Source organism: Haliaeetus albicilla, chromosome 26 (assembly GCF_947461875.1).
Source record: "Haliaeetus albicilla chromosome 26, bHalAlb1.1, whole genome shotgun sequence".
Taxonomy (NCBI): Eukaryota; Metazoa; Chordata; class Aves; order Accipitriformes; family Accipitridae; genus Haliaeetus; species Haliaeetus albicilla.
Genome location: NC_091508.1, coordinates 20,441,882 through 20,462,519, shown reverse-complemented (window position 1 = coordinate 20,462,519; position 20,638 = coordinate 20,441,882). Strand labels below are relative to the sequence as shown.

General features: G+C 35.6%; 2 protein-coding genes across 2 annotated transcripts in view; both read left to right on the top strand.

Moving 5' to 3' along the window:
• C5 (complement C5) overlaps positions 1 to 6,694 on the top strand; it is a 30,111-nt gene extending 23,417 nt beyond the window's left edge. Inside the window, exons 31-41 of the mRNA XM_009913686.2 lie at positions 110 to 172; positions 1,000 to 1,081; positions 1,732 to 1,783; positions 2,492 to 2,594; positions 3,320 to 3,394; positions 3,491 to 3,596; positions 3,797 to 3,883; positions 4,232 to 4,321; positions 4,869 to 4,952; positions 5,767 to 5,905; positions 6,181 to 6,694. Of these exons, the coding sequence (XP_009911988.1) occupies positions 110 to 172; positions 1,000 to 1,081; positions 1,732 to 1,783; positions 2,492 to 2,594; positions 3,320 to 3,394; positions 3,491 to 3,596; positions 3,797 to 3,883; positions 4,232 to 4,321; positions 4,869 to 4,952; positions 5,767 to 5,905; positions 6,181 to 6,310 (1,011 nt within the window). The 3' untranslated portion in view covers positions 6,311 to 6,694. The remainder of the gene's footprint in view (positions 1 to 109; positions 173 to 999; positions 1,082 to 1,731; positions 1,784 to 2,491; positions 2,595 to 3,319; positions 3,395 to 3,490; positions 3,597 to 3,796; positions 3,884 to 4,231; positions 4,322 to 4,868; positions 4,953 to 5,766; positions 5,906 to 6,180) is intronic.
• A 209-nt stretch (positions 6,695 to 6,903) lies between these two features.
• LOC138682062 (uncharacterized) lies at positions 6,904 to 19,565 on the top strand. Its single transcript, XM_069771187.1, has 4 exons — positions 6,904 to 10,847; positions 11,648 to 11,723; positions 12,308 to 12,406; positions 18,686 to 19,565. The coding sequence occupies exons 1-4, from the start codon at positions 10,690 to 10,692 to the stop codon at positions 18,953 to 18,955; spliced, it is 603 nt and encodes a 200-aa protein (XP_069627288.1). The 5' UTR covers positions 6,904 to 10,689; the 3' UTR covers positions 18,956 to 19,565.
• The last annotated feature ends 1,073 nt before the right edge of the window (positions 19,566 to 20,638 follow it).

The window sequence follows — 20,638 nt, the reverse complement described above, 5'->3', positions numbered from 1 at the left end:
AGGTATTTAAAATGTAGAAAAGACAAGCAGGTTTTCTGACCTTAATTGTTGTTAATAGCACTATCTTTATTATTAACTTACAACTTTTTGTTTGACATCAATCCTTTAGGTACCTTTGAATGATGACATATATGTAAGCACTGGAAGCAGCACTGGCATAGCTACAGTAAATGTAAGCCTGCAACCAATTTTTTAAAATGGAATCTCTGGTTTGTTAATATCAACACTGAAAAAGAAACTGAAATTTCTCATAAACTGTTCCATTTGTTGCTCTTACCTTTACACTGAAGTGATGGATGTCATTATGGCTATATTTTAGATGAAGTATAAGCCATTATATGACTCTATGGCTAATGAGAGAGAAGTTGAGAAGTTTCTTCCTTTTCATCAGAGGTTTTCTGTTCCATAAATCTAAATAGATGATCAGCTTAGTTTTAATGCTCATCAATTGTTACTGTCTCTTTGGCTTAGACAGCCAAATGGGGAAGATCCAAATTAGTGATCAATTTTGAGAAATTGCTCAGTTCTCTGTTATTCTGGTGTTTACTCTTAGTTTGTTTAGCAATGTCATTGAAAAACTGTTTTCTTGCAATATTTAAAGGAATACATTTTGTGTGCCTAAATATTAAGCTATTGCCATGATACATTTTCTTCTAATCTTTCGTAGCCTCTTCTAGCATCAAACTTAGTAACATCTGAAATGTACATATTCTTGTGTAGTAATATTTATATTCATAAAATATCAGAAGTTGTTTGGATAATATTTTTAGTCTTGTAAATATAACCAGCAAGAGCGGTGTGGTTTTGCTCAAGAATTCCCCATTTCTTTGTGCTGATCATTTATTTACTCTGCTTTGCATCCATCAAAACTAATCATGCTGTACAGAATTGTTTTTACTGGTAGTATATTCTTCATATTATGAGTTTTCACAGTTTTATGCCAGTTGTGAGGATTGGTTACTGCTTCTGTTTTGTCTTAATTTATTTGTACGTGTGTAGGTGAGGACAGTATATAATGCAATCGGTACTTCTGAAGAGTCGTGTAACTTTGAATTGAAGATTGTTCCAAAGAGAGATGATGGTAAAGGGTTAATATGGTTTTAAATTTTACTACTTAGGTCAGTGCAAGGGAGGGAGGAAAAAAAACTTAATTTGTTTAACGAAGTGTTTCTTATTAAGAAAGAAACTGTAATAAATTCTGCCACCTTCTAGATGCAAATCCGGAAAAGAAATTGCTAGGAGCCTTTTTAGCCCTTCTTGAAACTATCACCTTTTTGTGAACAGAATTAATTTTTAATATATTTCTGGTAGGTGCACTTTTACTCATTTATGGAAGAGGTTTTGCAGTTGGGGGAGTGAGGAACACAAAATTCCAGCAGAAGAAAGAAATATGATGGGGGATGAGGGGGTTTACAGTGAGTTCTACAAGGTACTGAGAGTTCTAGTCCAGTTACAACAGGGTTTATAACCACATTCTGAGCTTTTGTCATGAAGTAGTTGTAATTCGTAAGTACACAATAAACTACATTAAGCATTAAAGCTGTCATTTTACCTGAATTATAAAAGTATAATGCTACTTGTTTGTGGCTAGACAATGAGTTCCTATAAAAATAGCCACCAAAACAATTTAAAGAATTATATTTCAATTATGAAAATGCTTTATGAGAATTTTGGATTGCTGCTTCTGAAGAGTTATAAAATGACTTATTTGACTCTACTTGATGTGAAAAGGTTACAGAAAAGAAGAGGGTGAGCCACTTGGGCGCTTAGAGGCATGTGCAAAGTAAGTACAGCTGATGGGGTTTTTGTTTGGTTAGTTGCCTTTTTTTTTTTTTTTCCCCGGTGATTGAGCCAGTGTTCTGCATTTAAAGGTTTCATTTAACTAAATGCTGGTTCTAAATGTCCTGGATTTCCTAACATTCAACACTCCTCCTTGCAAAGGTGGAATCCCAGCTGACACATTAAGGAATTGGAGCAGTGCCAAGCAAATGCACTGTGGGTCTGCATATGCATTACAAAATTAATCTAAGAATGTTACAAAGGCTTTCTGGTCTTTTGGTTTTTCTCAGTTTTTGTTTTAATATTACATTAACTGACATTTCTATTTATTTTCTTGTATTTTTTAAGAGATTAAAATGTTTTTGTTTGTTAATAATTGCATCTGGTCTTCTGATCTTCTTTTCTGCATGTTTCTTCACTTTTATGTATGTGTATAAACAGAATTAGAGCCAAAGGTCATGATCTCTTTGGGAGGGAGTTTTTCTTTAGTTTATATATGGCTTCTCCTGGAACATAAGTATTAAGAAAAGCTTCTTTATGCATGAGATTGGCATAATTATGAAATTATTCATCTGGACTATTTTGCTTCATTATAGGTTTACTGTGGACTAAATGTTGATATAATTTTCCTTAGGTTTTTCTGGGATCCCATTGGATAATTTCTTTTTAATTTCAGTGGTGTTTAACTAATGTTATTTTTAATCTATTCTAGGTACAGGCCTGGCGTGAGAGAGCCACGGTCAGGGTCTGCTCATGCTGTGATGGACATAGGTTTGGTTAGTGGATTGGAAGCAAATAGAGAAGACTTATCTACTGTAAGTATTAGAGAATTTTTTTCTTTAACTGAAGTTTTTTTGACAGAACTATAATATTTACTGGTTTTCATCTTTTTCTGTTAGAGTAGTTGTGCAGATTTATATAATTATATCCTCATTACTTTTAAACACTTCTATTACTAATGAGAATAATCTACTTAAGTCTGTGTTATGGATTTTTGATAGGGTCAGAAGCTAGACGTCTAGTTAAAGTTTGACATCTAGGCTCCCTCTTGTTAGTGGAGAGACAAGATCGGATAGAGAGTGGTCGTCATCTGTGTTAGCGTAGTGTGGATCAACCTCTGGAGATGCTGTATGTGCTAACTGTAAAGGGAACACTGTTAGTATGCACACCTAGCTAAGTTGGCTAAGTTTGTGAACTGAATCTTAGCTGTAGTGCTTGTGTTCAGCTCTTATTGACAAGCATACCAGTTTTAGTTAAAGGCAATTAGAGTTACACTTACAGGATACTCTACATGGACTCGAGTATTCTTTTAGTTATAATTAGCTCTTTAATTCTTTATTATCTTCATATGATGAGTAAAAGGATAAATTCCTTAAAACAAAAAAAACAAGTAAGAGTATGAGCACTATAAAGAGGTCCTAAAATAAGGGGTTTTTTACATCTCAGAATTATGTTAAAGCTACTGATTACAAAACCTTCAAGATCACCCAAAAATGTTTAATTTGTATAGAAGATTTTTCTCTGTTTTCTTCCCCTACAGCTTGCAAGTGGAGTTGATCAGCTTATAGCAGATTATGAGATAAAAGATGGGCATGTTATTCTGCAAATAGACTCTGTATGTTACCTTTTTCATAACTGTAAGCACTACTTTAACTCTTTGGAATAATCTTGTTTCCTTTAGAGCTCCTTAATTCATACGTCTTTCAAATAGGTGCCAGCTAATAATTTTCTCTGTGTTGAGTTCCGAATAAGTGAGCTTTTCCGGGTTGGAATGCTAAATCCTGCCACATTCACTGTATATGAATATCATGCACCAGGTATGTGTTCCATGTCTTCAAATTCATGGCTGTCTCTTAACTCTTTATTCCTCCTTAAAGACTACACTTTTTCTTCTTCGACAGCTTTTTAATCCTTGTTATTTTAAGCTCAGGTAACTGTTGTCTCACAGAGTTTCAGTGCTGACTTCTTGGACTTTGATTTTCTATATGTATTCATTATTTCTTTTTGGATCTTCTAGATAAAAGGTGCACTATATTTTATAACCCCTACGGAAATGAAAAACTTGTGAGATTGTGTGAAGGAGATGAATGCAAATGCATGGAAGGTAAACTTTTTTTAAGATGTTTTCCCATTTCACTTGGTGGGAAAATGCAGTGTAGTGCTTTGGACAAACCCTCACTAAACACAAGGGAAAAAATCCTCATGAGAACACAGCTGTTGTCCTCTCCAAATTTTACATTAAAAAAAAATAAATTTAAAAAATGTGTGCAGTATGATCATGGATGAGGGTGTTATTTTGTATTTTAAATATTCATTGTTCCAGCATGCAATCCCATAATTACGGTGTTTCTCAGTTACAGTAGATTATCCCAAACAGGTAGAGGTTCGTGATGTTTTATTTGAGGACATGTGACGACATTCTTAACACTGGCATTTTTCTTTCTCAATGTAGCTGAGTGTAGTAAAGTACAGGAGAGGCTAGATTGGTCAATAACTGCCGACACCAGGAGAGAAGCTGCATGCCAGAATGATATTGCATATGGTAATATTTGAATTATCATTACCTATTTCACAAGCTCTGACTGAAATGTTTACTTGTTTACTACTGCTGCAAAACATTTTGTTCCAATTAGATCTTTAGTGATTAAATTCAGTAGGCTTGATAGTGGCATACAGTATATGAAGGTGACATATTGGAGCAGAGAAGACTAACTGCTGCCCATACCCTCTGCTGGAATAAAAGTCACGTAACCAGAGTTAGTGCACCAGTGAGCCTGATCTGATGAATTCTGCTAATAAGCACGGTGTTTCTCTTGCTTGGTACTGATCTAACATGATCATATGACTTTGGGGTCAGAGGAAGTTGTGGGGCATCAGATGAGAGCATGGGTAGAGCTTTCATCAGATTAGAGCATGGGTAGAACTTTTTTATGTTTCTTAGCCCTACAGTGTATAGCTATAGCCATCATTTTCCCAGAAATTAGTATTGTAAAGGGACATTATATTCTTCATATGAGCATCTGTAAGACATTTAGTATGTATTGCAGGAACAAAGAATAACAAAAAGTTTGGTTTGTGTTGTTCTGCAGTTTATAAAGTGAACATTTTATCTCGCAGTGAAGAAGGTTATTTTGTAAAGTATTCTGCAACTCTTCTGGACCTCTATAAAAGAGGTGAGTGTCCTGTTCTTAATCCATTTAGTGATTTATTTAGAGTAAAAGCTGTCTGATTGAGACCACTGAAGCAGCTGGCAAAAATCAGCAGTCAAACCTAGTCATTTCATGAGAGTAGAAAACCATAGTCTCAAATACAGCCTTTGAGAATGCTTTTGTGCCCTGAGAAGGGCAGTCTTTGTTTGATGTTTTTAAACAGCTTTTCTGTATTATAGCTGTTGTTAACCTAAACTGTAATCAGTTAAATGTCTTTTATGTGACAAAACAAGGTGAACATATTCCATAATCAATTAATAGAGTTGTGAGCTGTTGTTTAAATGTCTCATTCATTCCATGCCCTCCCTTACTGTATATACAACGATTGAAGTGGGGTAGTATGCAAGGATAGGCTGTGCCTTAACTTTTCTCAGATTCTGCAGGTTGGGCATGTTTCCACTTGTGGGAGAAAGGACTTTAGAATGTTCATGGACACTCACTGTCTTACCTTCGGGAGAGGCAGCTGCTCATAGGTCCTGCAGAACTGAAGCTGATAATCACTCATTTTTCCTGAGTTTAAGCACCCAATATGCCCTTATAATTACTATAATAGAAAATTATTTAATGTTCATGAGGCTTATTTACCATTCAGATTTAATTTAAAAAAATCTTTTACAAGAAATATGTTTTATATCATCAAATTTTCCTGTTATAACTAGTGGCAAATAGATCCCTTGGCTGTGTTGTTCTGTAGAACATTTTGGTATTTTCTGTCTAATATATGAATTACTGGAAATTCTCTTTGTGAAATTTTCCAATTCTTGACATTCTACTTCAGGGCAGGCTTTTGCTCAAAAAAATAATGAAATAACCTTTGTTAAAAAGAAGACCTGTACAGATGTTGAACTGAGCCCAGGAGAGCAGTATTTGATCATGGGAAAAGAAGCCTTAAAGATAAACATTGGTTACCATTTCAGGTAAGTAATTTACCATCAGAATATGCAGAGATTTAATCTTGTGTGCTGTGAAGTGGCAAGTGTTTGTATGTAATAATTCTTACGTAATACATAATTGATTTAATTTTTTAAGTATTAGTTCAACCAGTAGTTACACAATTTGTTTTCAGATGCGTACATTTAAAACAGGATTATGAACACAAAGCAAGCAATTTCATACTGTAATTTTTTTTTCTGTTTGACATTTTCCTCCCCAGATCTTAGCAGCAAATGATCGTTTTCTGTTGTCTTCTTAGATTCCAGTACCCTTTGGACTCCAGCACTTGGATTGAGTGGTGGCCTTCAAATGCAGCATGTACATTTTGTCAGGAGTTTTTAAATATAATGGAAGACTTTGCTGAAGATCTCATCATCAGTGGCTGTTGATTTACTTGGAGAATTTTTAAATTAAAAATATAGATCAAATCTCATATAAAAAAAAAAAATCCTCACCTGTTAGTAATTCTTTCCTGAACTTAACATTCATTAATAGTTCATCTTGAAAAATGGTGTTTGCTTGTATGTCATAGCCACGTTCTTGTAACACAGTCATGTTGAAAGTATGATTTTTAAGTTTGGAGGGGAGAATAACGCAGAATACTGCAAAGACATTTGAAGTAAGATGAAATGGATCAACTGTAAAAACAAACATGGAAAGTACTGTCTTGTGCCAGAATAACACTTAGAAGCATTAAAATCTGATGTCTTATTAAAATATAACCCTTCCTTCATTTAAAAAAAAAAAAGGAAAAATAAAATTGTTTATCAAATCATTTTGTTACAACTTTAATTTCCAAGCAAATTAAAAAAAAAAAAAAAAATCTATCTAACCTAGCACAATAGCATCCAAGTATTTAGGACAAAAACCTTACTGCAGTCCCAGTTCCTTTATAGTGACTATTTTAAATGTTCAGTTTCCAACTTCATTAAAGTACTGTAGTGTAAGAATGATGGAAGACAACTCCTAAAGTTATTTTAGGTTATGTCAAGAGCCATACTGAAGCCAGGTACTCCTGACCCTATTGTGCTGCTTTAGTTCCCTTAGACCTGCAGATGACGAAATCTTGCGCTTTTTACCCAAGCTAGTATCCAGGCATTTATTTTAACATGTTGAGTGGAATTTTTCATTCAACACGTGGTTGGAGTAATAGATTTTTAAATTAAACAGTCCTGAAGATTTACTAAGTTTTAATAAATTAGTTTCTACCAGTCCCTGTCTGAAATGCAAAAATTTACTTTAACACTGTACTGAAACACTGCAATGTGTCTCAAACAAACAATACCCAGCCTCTGCAATGGAAATGAAACATACTGGAAACTTCCAATTCATATTCTATAGGTTGAAACTGTTACAGGCAACTTAACTCTTTACTTTTTATAAATAAATAAACTGAAATTATGATGTTAAAAAACAGTCAGGAAGACCGTAACTGTACCTGGTGACATTTCAGTTATGAAGTGATGCTTGTATGTGTTGAAGAGACTCTCATTTGCAAAGCATTTTAGCATGGAAAGTTCTCCAGCTAAATAAAACATTCAATAAGAAGCTTTTAAAAATCTTATTTGTGTATGAAAGAGAGAATTTTCATTACAAGTTTGTTGAACCTGCACAGGCAGTTATTATTTGTGAAGTGGCAGTAGTATATTCAGAAGATTAATAGTGTTTTCTAAGGATTTTTTTTGAGAAGAGCCAACAAAATGATTTGAACATGCCATGACAGTTTGAGACAGAAAGCATTTTTCTGAAGTGCTGCATAGGTATGCTCCAAAAGCAAAGCTATTTTTCATAAAAACCTTGCTATTTTACAAATAATGAAGTCACACAATAACTTTCCACTCATCTCAAACTTGGGAAGATCTTAAGGGGTGTGTTAGTTTACTTAAGAATTTTTTTGCAAAGTCTGTTATGTATGTTAAAACGAGTTGGGCAGTCTGCTACCTTGTCTTCCTGCTTATGTTAGATAAAAGAGTGCTAATTGTTTTGCTTATATGTCATCTTCAAATCAGGCCTGTTATGATGAAAAAATTAATGTGCTCCTGCTTTATAAGAGGTATTTTTTAATTAATACCAATATTCAGAATATAATAACTATTTTGTAATTTGCATGTTCACAAAGGTGGAACTGCCTGTGATTTATTTCTCTGCAAAACCATTATCAAGAAAATGTCATCTTTTCTTGATTTTTAGATATCAACAGTAGAAATTATACCCTCTTGCAGCTGATTCAGTCTCTTAATAATGTGAGAAAAATCCCCTTACACTAATGTAAATGTTGTTAGTCTAAGGTTAAAAGAAGGCACTGTTAAACCAAGTATTAAAATGAAAATAGTCATGCTACTACAATGAAAAAACAAGCATGTGATACAGGGGAATCCCACTTTGAGAGAGATTAAACCTAGTGTTTCCCCTTGCTGATGATGTGCTAAGAATTTCAATCGTTAACCAGTTTGGTAAGTCCTCTTTCCAGACATTGTTAATTATTATTTGTTATATGAGATAGTTCAGCCAATTTTAAATACTTTTGATGTTCTTGCATTTGGTGTTTCTTCTGATAGATACTGTTGGTATGTCATCCACCCGTGTAGAGAAAATAGACTGTTTTAAAACTAGTAGTATGTTTCTCACCGCTTGTATTTTAGAAGGACCATGTTTTGGATATTAACCCTGCAGTCTTGGTAAAAAATGTTTGAACAATCGTGATAGTAAATAACAATAGCATAACTTAAATTATAATAATATTCAGAACTCATGTGGAATTATATTTTGTTAGTGTTCTTAATGGAACAGACTTTATTGTTAAAGAAAGCTTAGCTATGTCCGTGGCATCGTATCATGCATAAAAGCTTGCTTTCCAGATAGATAATGCTTTTTACCCTTAATTTTTATAATGTGCTGCTTTATTTTTGAAAATTCTTTTGCCAGGAGAAATTACTCCCCTTTTTATTTAGGCATGAGTGTTTATTTCTGTATATGAAGGACTATACACAACTCTTGAAACACTCCCAGTTTTCCATTGTGACAGAAACAGCAGAGGGAGCACAAGAACGTAATTTTCATATAGGTCCTATAAATATTAGTACTTTACTCCCCTCCCTGTCCCCCCAAAAACCACAACCTTTTAAAAAACGTTTTTCAAAAGTTCAGCTACTGAAAATGCTGCACTAATTTCCTAGTGGATGGGAAAAATAAGTATTTTCATGTGTAGTGCCATAATAATAGTTTCATGTCTGCTGGCAAAATTTTCTTCATAAGCCAAATTATTTGTCACAGAAATTTCCCTGCAAGGCAGTAACCACCCCACAATCTCTGAGATTCTTGGACAAATTTTAGATTTACCAGAGATGGTATCATAGTCAGGGCTGTGTGATAAAAGTATGGGCAGAGGATGCAAAGTCTTTTCTGATCAGTGTAGAGTTCTGAGCATGAGAGAGGCTGCAAGCAGCGATACAACCAACAGGTCAGGGTGCAGTACTCATTGTAAGAAATCACATAATTACCCCATTTCTGCCCATGGAGAAATGTGATATTTGAGAACTTGGAATGGAAAATGTACTTAAGTGCTGCTTCCTGGCTTTTACAGAGATAATGTAGTTTAAATGCAGCTTAAAATCATTGAAATAAGGGAATTCAGCCTAATAAAGCCCTCCTTTTCTTGAATTAACCCAGGCATTTTCTGGCAAGTGCATCATGTACCTGGTAGCATGTAGTGAGTGACACTTAAGCTACAAGTTAAAATATGCAATATGAAACAGAAGACATTTTCATTTTCCTGGAGTTTGTGATTTTAGTATAGACACTTGATGATATTTCAGCAGACTTGGTTACTTGGTTTAATTTTATACAGTCAGCTCGCTTCAAAAGCTTCTTACCAATGTGTACATTGTGCTGACAATGACATTGTGAGTTTCTAAAAATTCTTAGTCTTGCAGTAAAAGACATTGATCTAGAAGCACAAGTATGGATGCTTAATGTAATTCCTTGGTGTGAAGAAATCTTGCAATGCTAAAAAGTATTGGTAGCAAAATATGTGCAGTAGCAGCCCAGAGAAACAACATGTAAACTAATGAAACCTGTATGAAATAGATATGAGGCACAGAAATTAGGGAAATGAAACACAAGAAAACAAAATCTAGAACCACAGAAGGGCAACCTGTTTCTAAATTAATGAGAGTTAACCATAGTAGGCTTTGGTTTGCAATGCTGTCTTTTCACTCTTAAACTCTTCTGTCTTGAAATCTCTACTCCTGTCAACCTGTAGCACTGGAGGAGGATTTACTGAAACGAGATTTCTGATGCAGCTTCCCCTGAGGCTCTGTTTTTAGTGCAATGTATAGAATGATGCCTATTAGAGAATACCAGTTATTGCTTTTTTTTTCTCTTTCCTCTTAATTTGGTTCATGTCTTCACAATTCAAATTTATATGGTTTGGGAATGAACCAGTTGTTATTTTTTCCAGCCTTCTCATTGGTTTGGTTAGGTAAATTCTTACTGCAGTCCTTAAACTTTTGATCTGCATTTAAGTATGCTATTAGTGCATGTTGATTAACTGGCAGTTTATTTTAGTGTATGCCCAGTGCTAAATCTTTTTCTTCTTCTTCTTCCACCCCCACCCAGGATTATCTTAACATCTACAGTTTAACTACACGTGTAACAGCAGAAAACAGCAATGGCTTTAGACTAAGGTTTTTGGCTTCTCTTCATAAGAGAATATACTACAGCACCTAGGTGTTTGGAAGATCTGGTGTTAAGCATCAGTGTATAAGCTATGAATAGTTCACATGCTTCTGAAGAACCTATGGAAAAGTACACGAGTAATGCTTCCTCCATATATGTTTGTCCTCTGTGCAAAGTGTTTCTGCAGAATCCAGCACAGATACCATGTGGGCACACTTATTGTATGTCCTGTGTCATCTGGTTATTAAGGTAATTCTATTGTATCATACAAAACAATGATATTAAATATTCTCAGTATTCATCAGTCACTGCAAATAAAACTGTACTGTGCCTAGATGGGATGTTTATGTGATATTTGTAAAACTCACATTGTTGAAGGGGCTCCAACCTTATGGCTAGTGGCTATTCCGCACTGCGGTGGCCACCTTATGCTCAGTCCTGGTGGAGGAGCTGGAGGTTAAACAGGTGTGAAGAGAGTCTTGCTCTTCTGCTAGTATGGATAATCTTTGCCTGCTGGTATAAAACTATGTTTGTACAGTTTTGTAAATATATGCAGCCACTTCATATGCTCTCTGTGAAAGAAACTATTTTATTCCCTAGGTTTTCCTTTTGTACTCTTTGTTTGAATTCCTCCATTTCCATTCCTGACTAACTGATGCTATTTTCAAGCTCTGCTTTCTTGTTAAATTAAAAAAAAAAAAAAAAAAAAAAAAAAAGTAGTTCCTAAATACTATGCATGCTGTTCATTACTTAATATTTTAAGACATGGTAGACTGAATCAATGTCTGCTATAACTTAGGTAGATTTACAACAAATGTTACTTTGGCTTTTGATGACTGAATTTGACAATTTAAAAGTTTGCATTTTCTCCAGGAAAGTGGCAGTTGAAGGGCCAAATTTCCTTCTCACAGCTCCTGGCACAAATCATCTTGGTTCCCAGTAAAACTTTGATACAAAGTACAATTGCACACATTTTTATTTTCATTGAATAATTGCCCAAAAGCAGCACGTCCAAGAACTTTAAAATTACTGTTTTCCTTCTCTCTTAGGAATATCCTTGATCCAGAGTGTTTAATATGTGGAAAGAAGATAGTCACAGATGATGCAATTTTTCATTTTGGCTCTGTGAGTGTTTTGGTTTTTTTTTAATCTTCCACACTTTTCTAAGAAGCATAAGAAGATAACACTGTATCCTATAATAACTGGATATAAACTCAAATTGCAGAGAGAAGCACACTTAAATGCTTAGTGAGGTTGTCTAGGCAGTCCACTTGTAAATATTTCTATTTCTGAACTGTACAATATTGTTGTGAGGGTAACTGTGTTTTATGAAACCTAATCATCTCTCAGGAGTGATACATCTTCTCATAAACTCCTGTTTCTTGCATCCGATTATAAACACAGAGATATTGACTCAGCTACCCCTGCTAAGGTGGAACCTGAAGATTTCTTTAAAGCACAATGATATCATTGTATGAAAAAGATCAAATTCTATTCAGATGTCATAGCCATGGGTCACACTACTAAAATACCAGTTAGTTAAAAAAATTCTCATTCTTATTGCATGGAGTAGCTAAGATGGCCTTTAAGAGCTTTAATTTAAACTCTGTCTATATCATTAATACACCTTTGCTCTGGCTTGTGGTTACTAGTGTTTATGAGATTTGTATCAATCTGTTTACCAATTTTGTATTCACACTGTGTGCTAGATAAAACCAGATGAAACCAAGAGCAAGGAGACTGAAAGAATTATAGCCAAGGGTATGAACAAGAATTTTCTTCATTTGGGTCAATCAGATTCATGTAAGGTAGGTCACAGTTAACATTTAGAAGGACAATGTAAGAAATAATATTTAATATGTATGGGTTATAAGTAATTAATTTCCAGGGAAATAAGTCTGTTATAGCCATATCCCTTAACTTTAATCAATGTATGTATAGCAGGGCCAATTCTTGCATGGAAGAATTTCCTAAGACCAGTGGGACTAAATCATCCCACAAGGCTGTTGATGGTTTCTGTTGCAATTTTTAAGGATTCAAGGATTTTCTTTGCCTTCTCCAGCTGACACTCTAGAGTACCCTGAATATCATATATGCTGAATATCAAACTGGTACACAGTAGAACACTGCATAAAAGGACAGTGTTTTACCTCTCTGTCTTCTATACAGAAGAGTTGGATTTTTTTTCATTGCATAAGCAACATTTGACCTGAAAAAAAAACTTAAAATATTCCAGTGCTGGAATGTCTGGTTTTGTCAACATCTGTAAATCTCAAAGGGCTTTACAAAGACTAAAAAAGAATTGTAAGTACTGTGATGCATATAGTACTTAGAAACACAAAACTAGAACCCAAAAAAATACTAAAAAGAACTTGCAGTGGATTCATTTTATGGACTCAAAGCAGTGAATTATAGATGAAGAAACTGTATTACCAAGAGCAGTCAAATTACTTTCTCAGGGGTACAGACGAGGCCAGCTGCAGAACTGGAACATTGACTGAAGTATACTGGTATTTAATGTGAGTTTATCAGACTGCAGTGACTCCAGAGAGAAAAGAAAGAGAATACAACAAAGGACATGGCTGCATAAGCAAAACAAACATGTTCTGCTGTTTCCTCTCTGTGTCAAAGAGGCTCAAATGAGTGTCGAGTAATACTGTAAGATCAGGCACCAAAATACATTTTCCTACTAACTGTTAATGGCAAAACAGACATCTGAAAGAACTGTGACTTTATCAAGCAGTCTTAAAATAGATGAAATCACAAAGACAGGTGTGGTCTTCGCAGGTTGTGTAAAACGAACCTTGGGTCCTGTTAGCTTATTCAGAAGTGGAATTTTTGAAATTTAAATTACACTTTAAAAACTTTAAATGAGAAAGAGCATGTCTTATTTTCACAGGTGACTTGTGAAATTTAAGTTCTATTGATTTTTAGTGAGACAGACTACAAAAAGGCAGTATTGCTCTTGAAGACCTAGGAACCTAATTTAAAAATTACGTATGAAAATGCTGTACTTAAGTATCAAATTGGCAGTCATTGGTTTAAACAATGTCTTTAATCTTATTCGTTGTGTCTCTGCTTCTGTCCAGAAATATCTATCCAATATATCATTGAGATCATTAAAATATTTTCAATATATGTATTTTATATGTGTATATTTTTATAGATATTTAGCCATGTGTGGTATGGAGGTGTGTATATATACCAGTGTAGGAAGATTTACCTTCCTCATGTGGCATGGCATGACTTTCTTATGAAAACCACATGGGGGAAAGGTATATCTATGTCTTCATCTGTTTCACACATGCAAATTATGTTGGCAGATTTCCATTGGATCTAGTTAGTAAGACAAGAGAGGATGGAAATCACATGGGATTGATTTTAGAATCTACTGCCATGTTAACCTTAGTGACTTGTAGTCAGAGAGTTCAGAGGTACTATGCAACTGACAGAATTAATCCCATCAGAAATGGAAATTCTTGGAATAATCACTGTTTAGATGACTCATCTGTATTATGCAATGGAAATTATTTCAAAACACATTCTGTACTTCCATGCTTACCGGGGATTCTGGACATCAGAAAGGTCCTTTTATATCTGAATTGTACACTGTGTTTTTCTGTTCCTTGGTTGTTTATATACATGGTGTGCAAGTCTCCAAATGTTCCAGGCTTTGAATCACCAGCTAATAGCTTCAGTGGTTCTGAAAAACATGCATTTGACTGGTACACTTTTGTAGTCTACCCAAAGGCCAGCCAGCTTCTGTATGTGGGATTATTGGTCTTCCTACATATTAATGCACTTGCTCAGAAAGCTGTGTACTTCAGTCCAAATTTATTCTCACATCTCCTACAATAGAGATGACTGGCCTTGTCTGTCAATTCTGGCAAGATGCCAAGGCCCATGTATAAATGGCATTTTTATTGTGATTTATTGACATACTAGCACATCATAGTTAACCTAGCCTCTGAAGTGAACTTCAGAGTTGCTCCTAATGATACGCACAGATAATCTCTGAAAGCAGGGCCCGCTACAGTCAATTAAATGAGTTTGGTCATTATACTTTTATTCTTTTTTAATATATTTCCCAGATCAGCCTTTGAATAAGAAAATTCACCAGATGCCATTCTGATGTGATTCTCCCTGAATACGCTTGGCAGATATGTAAGACCTGAATTGATTGAATTCCTGAGGAATTCTAAGGGTTAATACTATGTAAGCCTTTTAGTTCTTTTAAAAAATACATATTTCTGTAAGTCTCCATTTGTATTTTACTAATTTTTAGATAGCTAAATGTCACAAAATGAATGGATTTCTCTCTCGCTTCATTGCAACCAGAAATTAATGTAATTGATCTGAGCTAGTAAGTGACTTGAATAGACCAAATTCCACCCTATTATGCATAGTGACACATGAAACTTGCACTCTTTTGGTCTGGTCATGAAAGCTGCTGTGCTGCATCTAACTACTGTGACTAATTTAGGAGGAGAGCCAAATGGTGCCATTCTCTGGCCATTGTTTTACTAGCAGTGCAGAAATTATTTTGTGTATATAATCTTTCAGGATTTGCCACAAGATCTAAGTAGCGTTAGCCAGACAAGTGCTCTATCAAAAATGTTTTTTAATTAGGAATACCCTACAATTTTAGAAGAGCAATGCTAAATCCCTGTAGCAGGTTAATATTCTTGCTTTTTAATACCTCAATACTTTTAAGTGGCTGTCATAATTTTTTCTTGGCTGACCTGAAAACATATTATATTAAATACTAGATGAAAGAGAATATCGCTTACATGAGCTAGTAGGATGCAAGTTCAAGTTACCCCATAATTTTTATTTTATTATGATGGTACACTCAGAATCTGAAATCATCTGGAAGAGGAGAAATATTCACTTCATCGCACCAGGTTGTTTGTTCAGTGTATTTGGGCAATGTAAAGGTGGAATATCACACTGAAATTATTTTCTATCTTTGTATATTAATGAAAACGTTCAATATAGGCACAGCCTCTCTTCTGAGTCAGCAGGTGGGATCCTGCATTGGGTAGAGCAATACAACGGCCTAGAATTGAATCCGTAGTAAGATTTCTTTCAAGTTCAAAAATCTTTTTTTCATAAATAATTCATAAATAATCTCAAACTCCCATTTCCACAAACAGAGAGTTGTGGAATCTGCCAACAGGGGTCATTTATAGTAGAGGTGGGGAAGAGATGAGTGAAAACATACTAAGGAAATCCATTTTTTCTTTTGAGTGAATATTATTTTGTAATTTAAAAAAATCACTCTCTGATAGCTGCCAATTTGGTGTTCATCCATCATGAGTTGTCTCACTTGACCCTACCTACAGAGGCTTATTTTCAGTCTATGTAAATCTTAATGTTTATGCATGTCTCCTAGCAAAATGTGTTCTTAATCTCCTGCTGAATTCTTGCATCAGAACACACTGAAATTTGGCATGGCCATCAGATATTTTCCAGTAAAAAACCACCTTATAGGAGTTACATATGCTTTCAATTTTTAAGATATTTAATAATGTTTTCACCTCTAATTAGGAGAAATATCTGGGTTTGGTTCTTTCTTTCTCCTGGGAACTAAGAGTTTGGTTTTGCCAATTGCTGGGTCATTACAAAATTCCATTCTTTGTGTTAAATTTTGCTTTTCAAGTTCTGAATGAACTTGGAATTTGGATACATGTTTAAGCAGCAACTGATTTCCTGGAAAATACTAAACTGAATTAAATGCCACAACTGTCATAAAAAGAACATTCAAGTTTAGAAAACAATAGCAGAGAAATCTTGAGTAAAGATAGCTGTCTTCAACCCTTTCTTTTCTATCCCAGGAAATATTTGTTACACACAGGTGGTTATTTATAAAATAGTTATATTTACCCATATTCATAGCTAGAAGTCACAAAATGCAGATTATTCCTAGGGTGCCATGGTTCAGACTGTATTTCCTTTATTTATTTGCTACTTGATGACTAAAATGTCAATTTCTCTTGCAAGTAAAGTAAACAAAAAGTTATATTTTATGTACTTTGAATCAGCTGAGATATTAAACCACAAAAATTGGGGCTTACAATGGAAAATAAATTTTCTCTTAATGACAGCAGCCCCACTGGCGCCGGTTAAAAGTACTCCAAAAGAAACAGAGAAGTTCAGAGTCTGGGTTTAGTACGCTGCAAGCTGGTTTCAAGGAGCCCTGTCATGGACTTGCATTGTCTAATTTGGCTTTACAAGAGTAACCTCAACAGTGCATTCTTTCCACTGGCTATTATATGTTCTCTGCAGTTTGTATTGTGAGGCCATGGAGCACATCCTCAGCTAATGCAAATCACTGTTGTTGCAATTGTTTTGGAGGAGCTATACTTTTTATACTTGATATCTAGATCTGTAGATACAGTATTTCTTTAACTGAATCACAAAAAGTAAATCTGAAAATTTCTTTAAAAAAAAATATTTTATATACATCTTGCACATCCACATGCAAGGAGATTCACATTTCACTATGCCAGTTTATACCTGCTGAAATGTGATTTACAATGTATAGACGTAAATGTTAGTGTTGGTGACAGGTTGGGCATAAACTGCAGCTGTAACTGAAGACTCACACTCACTATGTGGCTGCATTGTCTGTCTCTGCCAGAGTCTGATTAGCCAGTTCTCCTTCATTATTTATAAAAAGCAATATGCCATAAAAACATAATTTTAACTGCCCAAATAATAAAATTTTCCATAAAAGCCTACTGCTGTAAGGTCCTAGAGAATATTCATCCCCAGGCTCTGACAGCTAGGTAGAAATAGGTGTTAATTTCCACCACTAGTGTAATTCCAAAGGTTTGGAGTCACAGTCTATGCAATATTAAAAGGTGTTTTGTTTCTAGCCCCAGTTAGTTGGGATATGTTAGAATAGTATGTCTTGAATAATTGTTTTAAGTAATGTTTGTAGTTGCTTTTGGTGCAAGTGGAGGTGATCCAGAGATATAGTTATAAAATGGAACTGGAAGTCAGGAGGTCTGTTTTGATCCCAATTCTCACTAAACTTTCACCACACATCCTTCATGCCATGTTCAGCAATGATTTTGGGAGAGCCATCTTGGGTGATAATCACAGCATTAATCCACAGAGTTCAATGTTTGCTGTCAGGTAAGAGCTTTCAAAGCAGCCAATAAAAAGCATTATCTTGGTGAAATTTAGAACAGGGTACAATGACTCTTGTAAAGGCCTGTACTCCCATTGACAAGAGAAGTCTGGAGATGTGCTTGTGGCAGAGATTTCAGTTCCTGGGATGAATCTCTTTGTACATAGTGAATGAAAACGCAGCATGTGGCATTTTTTTCTGCACCAAGTACCTACACAGTCAGAGATGTATTTGCACGCTAAAACTTCAAACTCCACGAAACTTGCCCAGCTTGTGGTTATGCATAATTATTCAACCCGGCTGATGGGGGAATCTTCTTCATGTCCCTGGTGTCATTTCTGGCTTCCTATCACAGCTAAATAACTTCACCATTTCACAGTTTCCATATGACACTGAAGAAGCCTGGCAGGATCAGCTAAGCTTCTGTTTTGGTCAGGCATCTCAAAAACAAGCTAGGATCAAAAACTTCCCATGGAAACATGAGTGGACAAACTGGACAAGTCAATCTGTGACATAATTTAACAGGATTCCATGGATTTTTACCAGAAACTGGGGGAATGTATCTAAACCCACATGACAAAGCAAATTCTTAGAAAGCCACGCTCCTGTCCATCCCCTGTCTGTGTCCACTGGCCCCATGTCCACGGTGGTCCTGCCGACCTCCATGTCCAGTTCTGAACAGCTCCGGGGTGAGTCCCAGCAGAGGGCAGCCCAGCTCAGGCCAGAAATGCTTCCTGGGGCCCTGCCTGCCAGTCTGTGGGCTTTGAAGCAAAATATTCACCATAAGAAGAAGCGTTAGATACGATTTTAGATAACCAGATTAAAAAATGCTGAATTTCCTTCCTGTGCATATCTTGCCACAAAGAAAATGCAACCTTAGCTTGTGAAAACTTGCCACAATTCTGAACTGTTGCACTATGAAGCCAATCTGTATTTTGATTTCTTCCAGGATGACCCATTGTTACTGAACCGGAACAGATGGGAGCATTCATTTCCTAAGCACTTTGTGCCCCATTCACTTGCTTTGGGGTTTCGACATCCAATTTGTGATGCAGATGTTCGACACGGAGCTACAAGGTTTGTTTTCTTGGCTGAATTCCAAGGACGCTGCTGGGAACTTGTATGTGATGATGTGCTTTTGGAGTCCCATCACTGGCAAAGCCGCCAAGATACTTGGCGTCATGAGAGGACTCTTTCTATTCAGGAATTTAAACACTAAGTCTGCTTGCTGCTGTTCAGAATATAGACCTGTCTTTCTCTATACCTGCTTTCTCCCACTTCCAACTTTAATTTTTCATTCAGGCTTCTCCTATGTTTAAAATATATTTTCCTTTCTTCTTCAGATTCCTTCTTAAAAGCATCTTGGTTTGTGAACACTCAGGAGTTTTCTTTCTGTAGCAATGTTTTGATGGGGGCTTGGTTTTCTTTACCATTTTCCTCCTGTGATACCTTGGATGACGCTTACTTGGAACGTCTGTGTTCCCTGGGTTTGTTGCCCATAAAATACAGGTACAAGTAGATATTGTCAGTGGTATTGTGGAAATTATTCAGGTTTATGAACCATGCTGAAAAATACTATTGGAAAAATAAGCCAATGCTATTAGTCACTCTACAATAGCAAAGTGAATTATGGTCTCAGTGGAAGAGAGATGCCGATTAGCAAGTTAGTGCATAGTCAGTCTCTTTCTGCTTCTGTCATGTGTAAAAGAACATTTTCTAAACTTCTGAAAGGGTTAGTGGAGATTTACCATAGCCTTCACTCTCCCCTCAATTCTTGTCATTAATGAGAATTAACGAAGACATTATTAAAGAAACCTGTTGTTTCCTTTTTCTGTTTCCACTAGTTAGTTCTACTCAAATATACTGAATTTTCTGATAATTTTATAGGTTTCTATAGCACACTGTACAAGTGACTTGAGCTATCGATAGAATATTCATATTTTGCCAGCTGTTTTATAGTCAAAAGATCTTGAATCTGAACTTGTTTTTTCATGTTACATCCAGAGCTTTGGAAGAGTGTTTTGGCAAGCTTCCCAATGGGCACAGCTCCTATTCCCAGAGTTCTCTCCAAAGCATTAAGAATGGAAATAAGCAGCTAAGAATTTTCCAGTTTAGATCAGGCTCTGTGTATGTTAAGGGAAACAGAAGCATAACCACAAGTACCACCATAAGCCCTTCATGTAGACAGGCTCCAACAGAAAGCAGAGCTTAATCTGGTGAAACTGTCATAAACTGGTCCATGTCGGCTTCACACGTCTGTACCTTGTGTTTGTCCTGATACGGAGATATAGTGACCGAGACAGGTATACCACCACCAAGTTTCTTAATGCAAAGAAGGTCTGCCTAGTTAGGTTGCCTAAAATCAGAGGCAGGCTCAGTAATCTCTTAACGATGTTTTACTCTGAAGTAGTATTGCTTATAGGAAACTGTCAAGGCCACTATGACAAACACTTTAGTTTTCTCTAGCCTCTTCTCTTCAGGATGATTCCTTGGCTTGTATTGTGGAAACTGCTTTAGTGAGTGACTGAAATAAGATAAATGGTATATAGTGTCCATTTTATGGGTGCTTTTTTCCTGACAAATGCTGAAGAGGTGCTGCAGAACATCTATTATTTGGAGGAAAAAAAATTAGTAGGAGGCTGAGGATAATACTATGTTACAGAGAATGTGATCTGGAAAAAATCTTGAGGCAGAGCAAGGATGAAGAAAAAAAAATTGATTCCTGATGTCTCTTTGAGGATTACAGTCCAACTCTTATGGAAGTTAGTGGGAAACTTTCCATCTCCTGTAATATGAGTTAGGCTGGGTCTTCAGGATATCACCATAACAAAGCAGAGCTACAACTGGTAGTAGGCACAGGCAGATATAACAAAAAACGTTTTAAAAGATTTTATTGTAGACG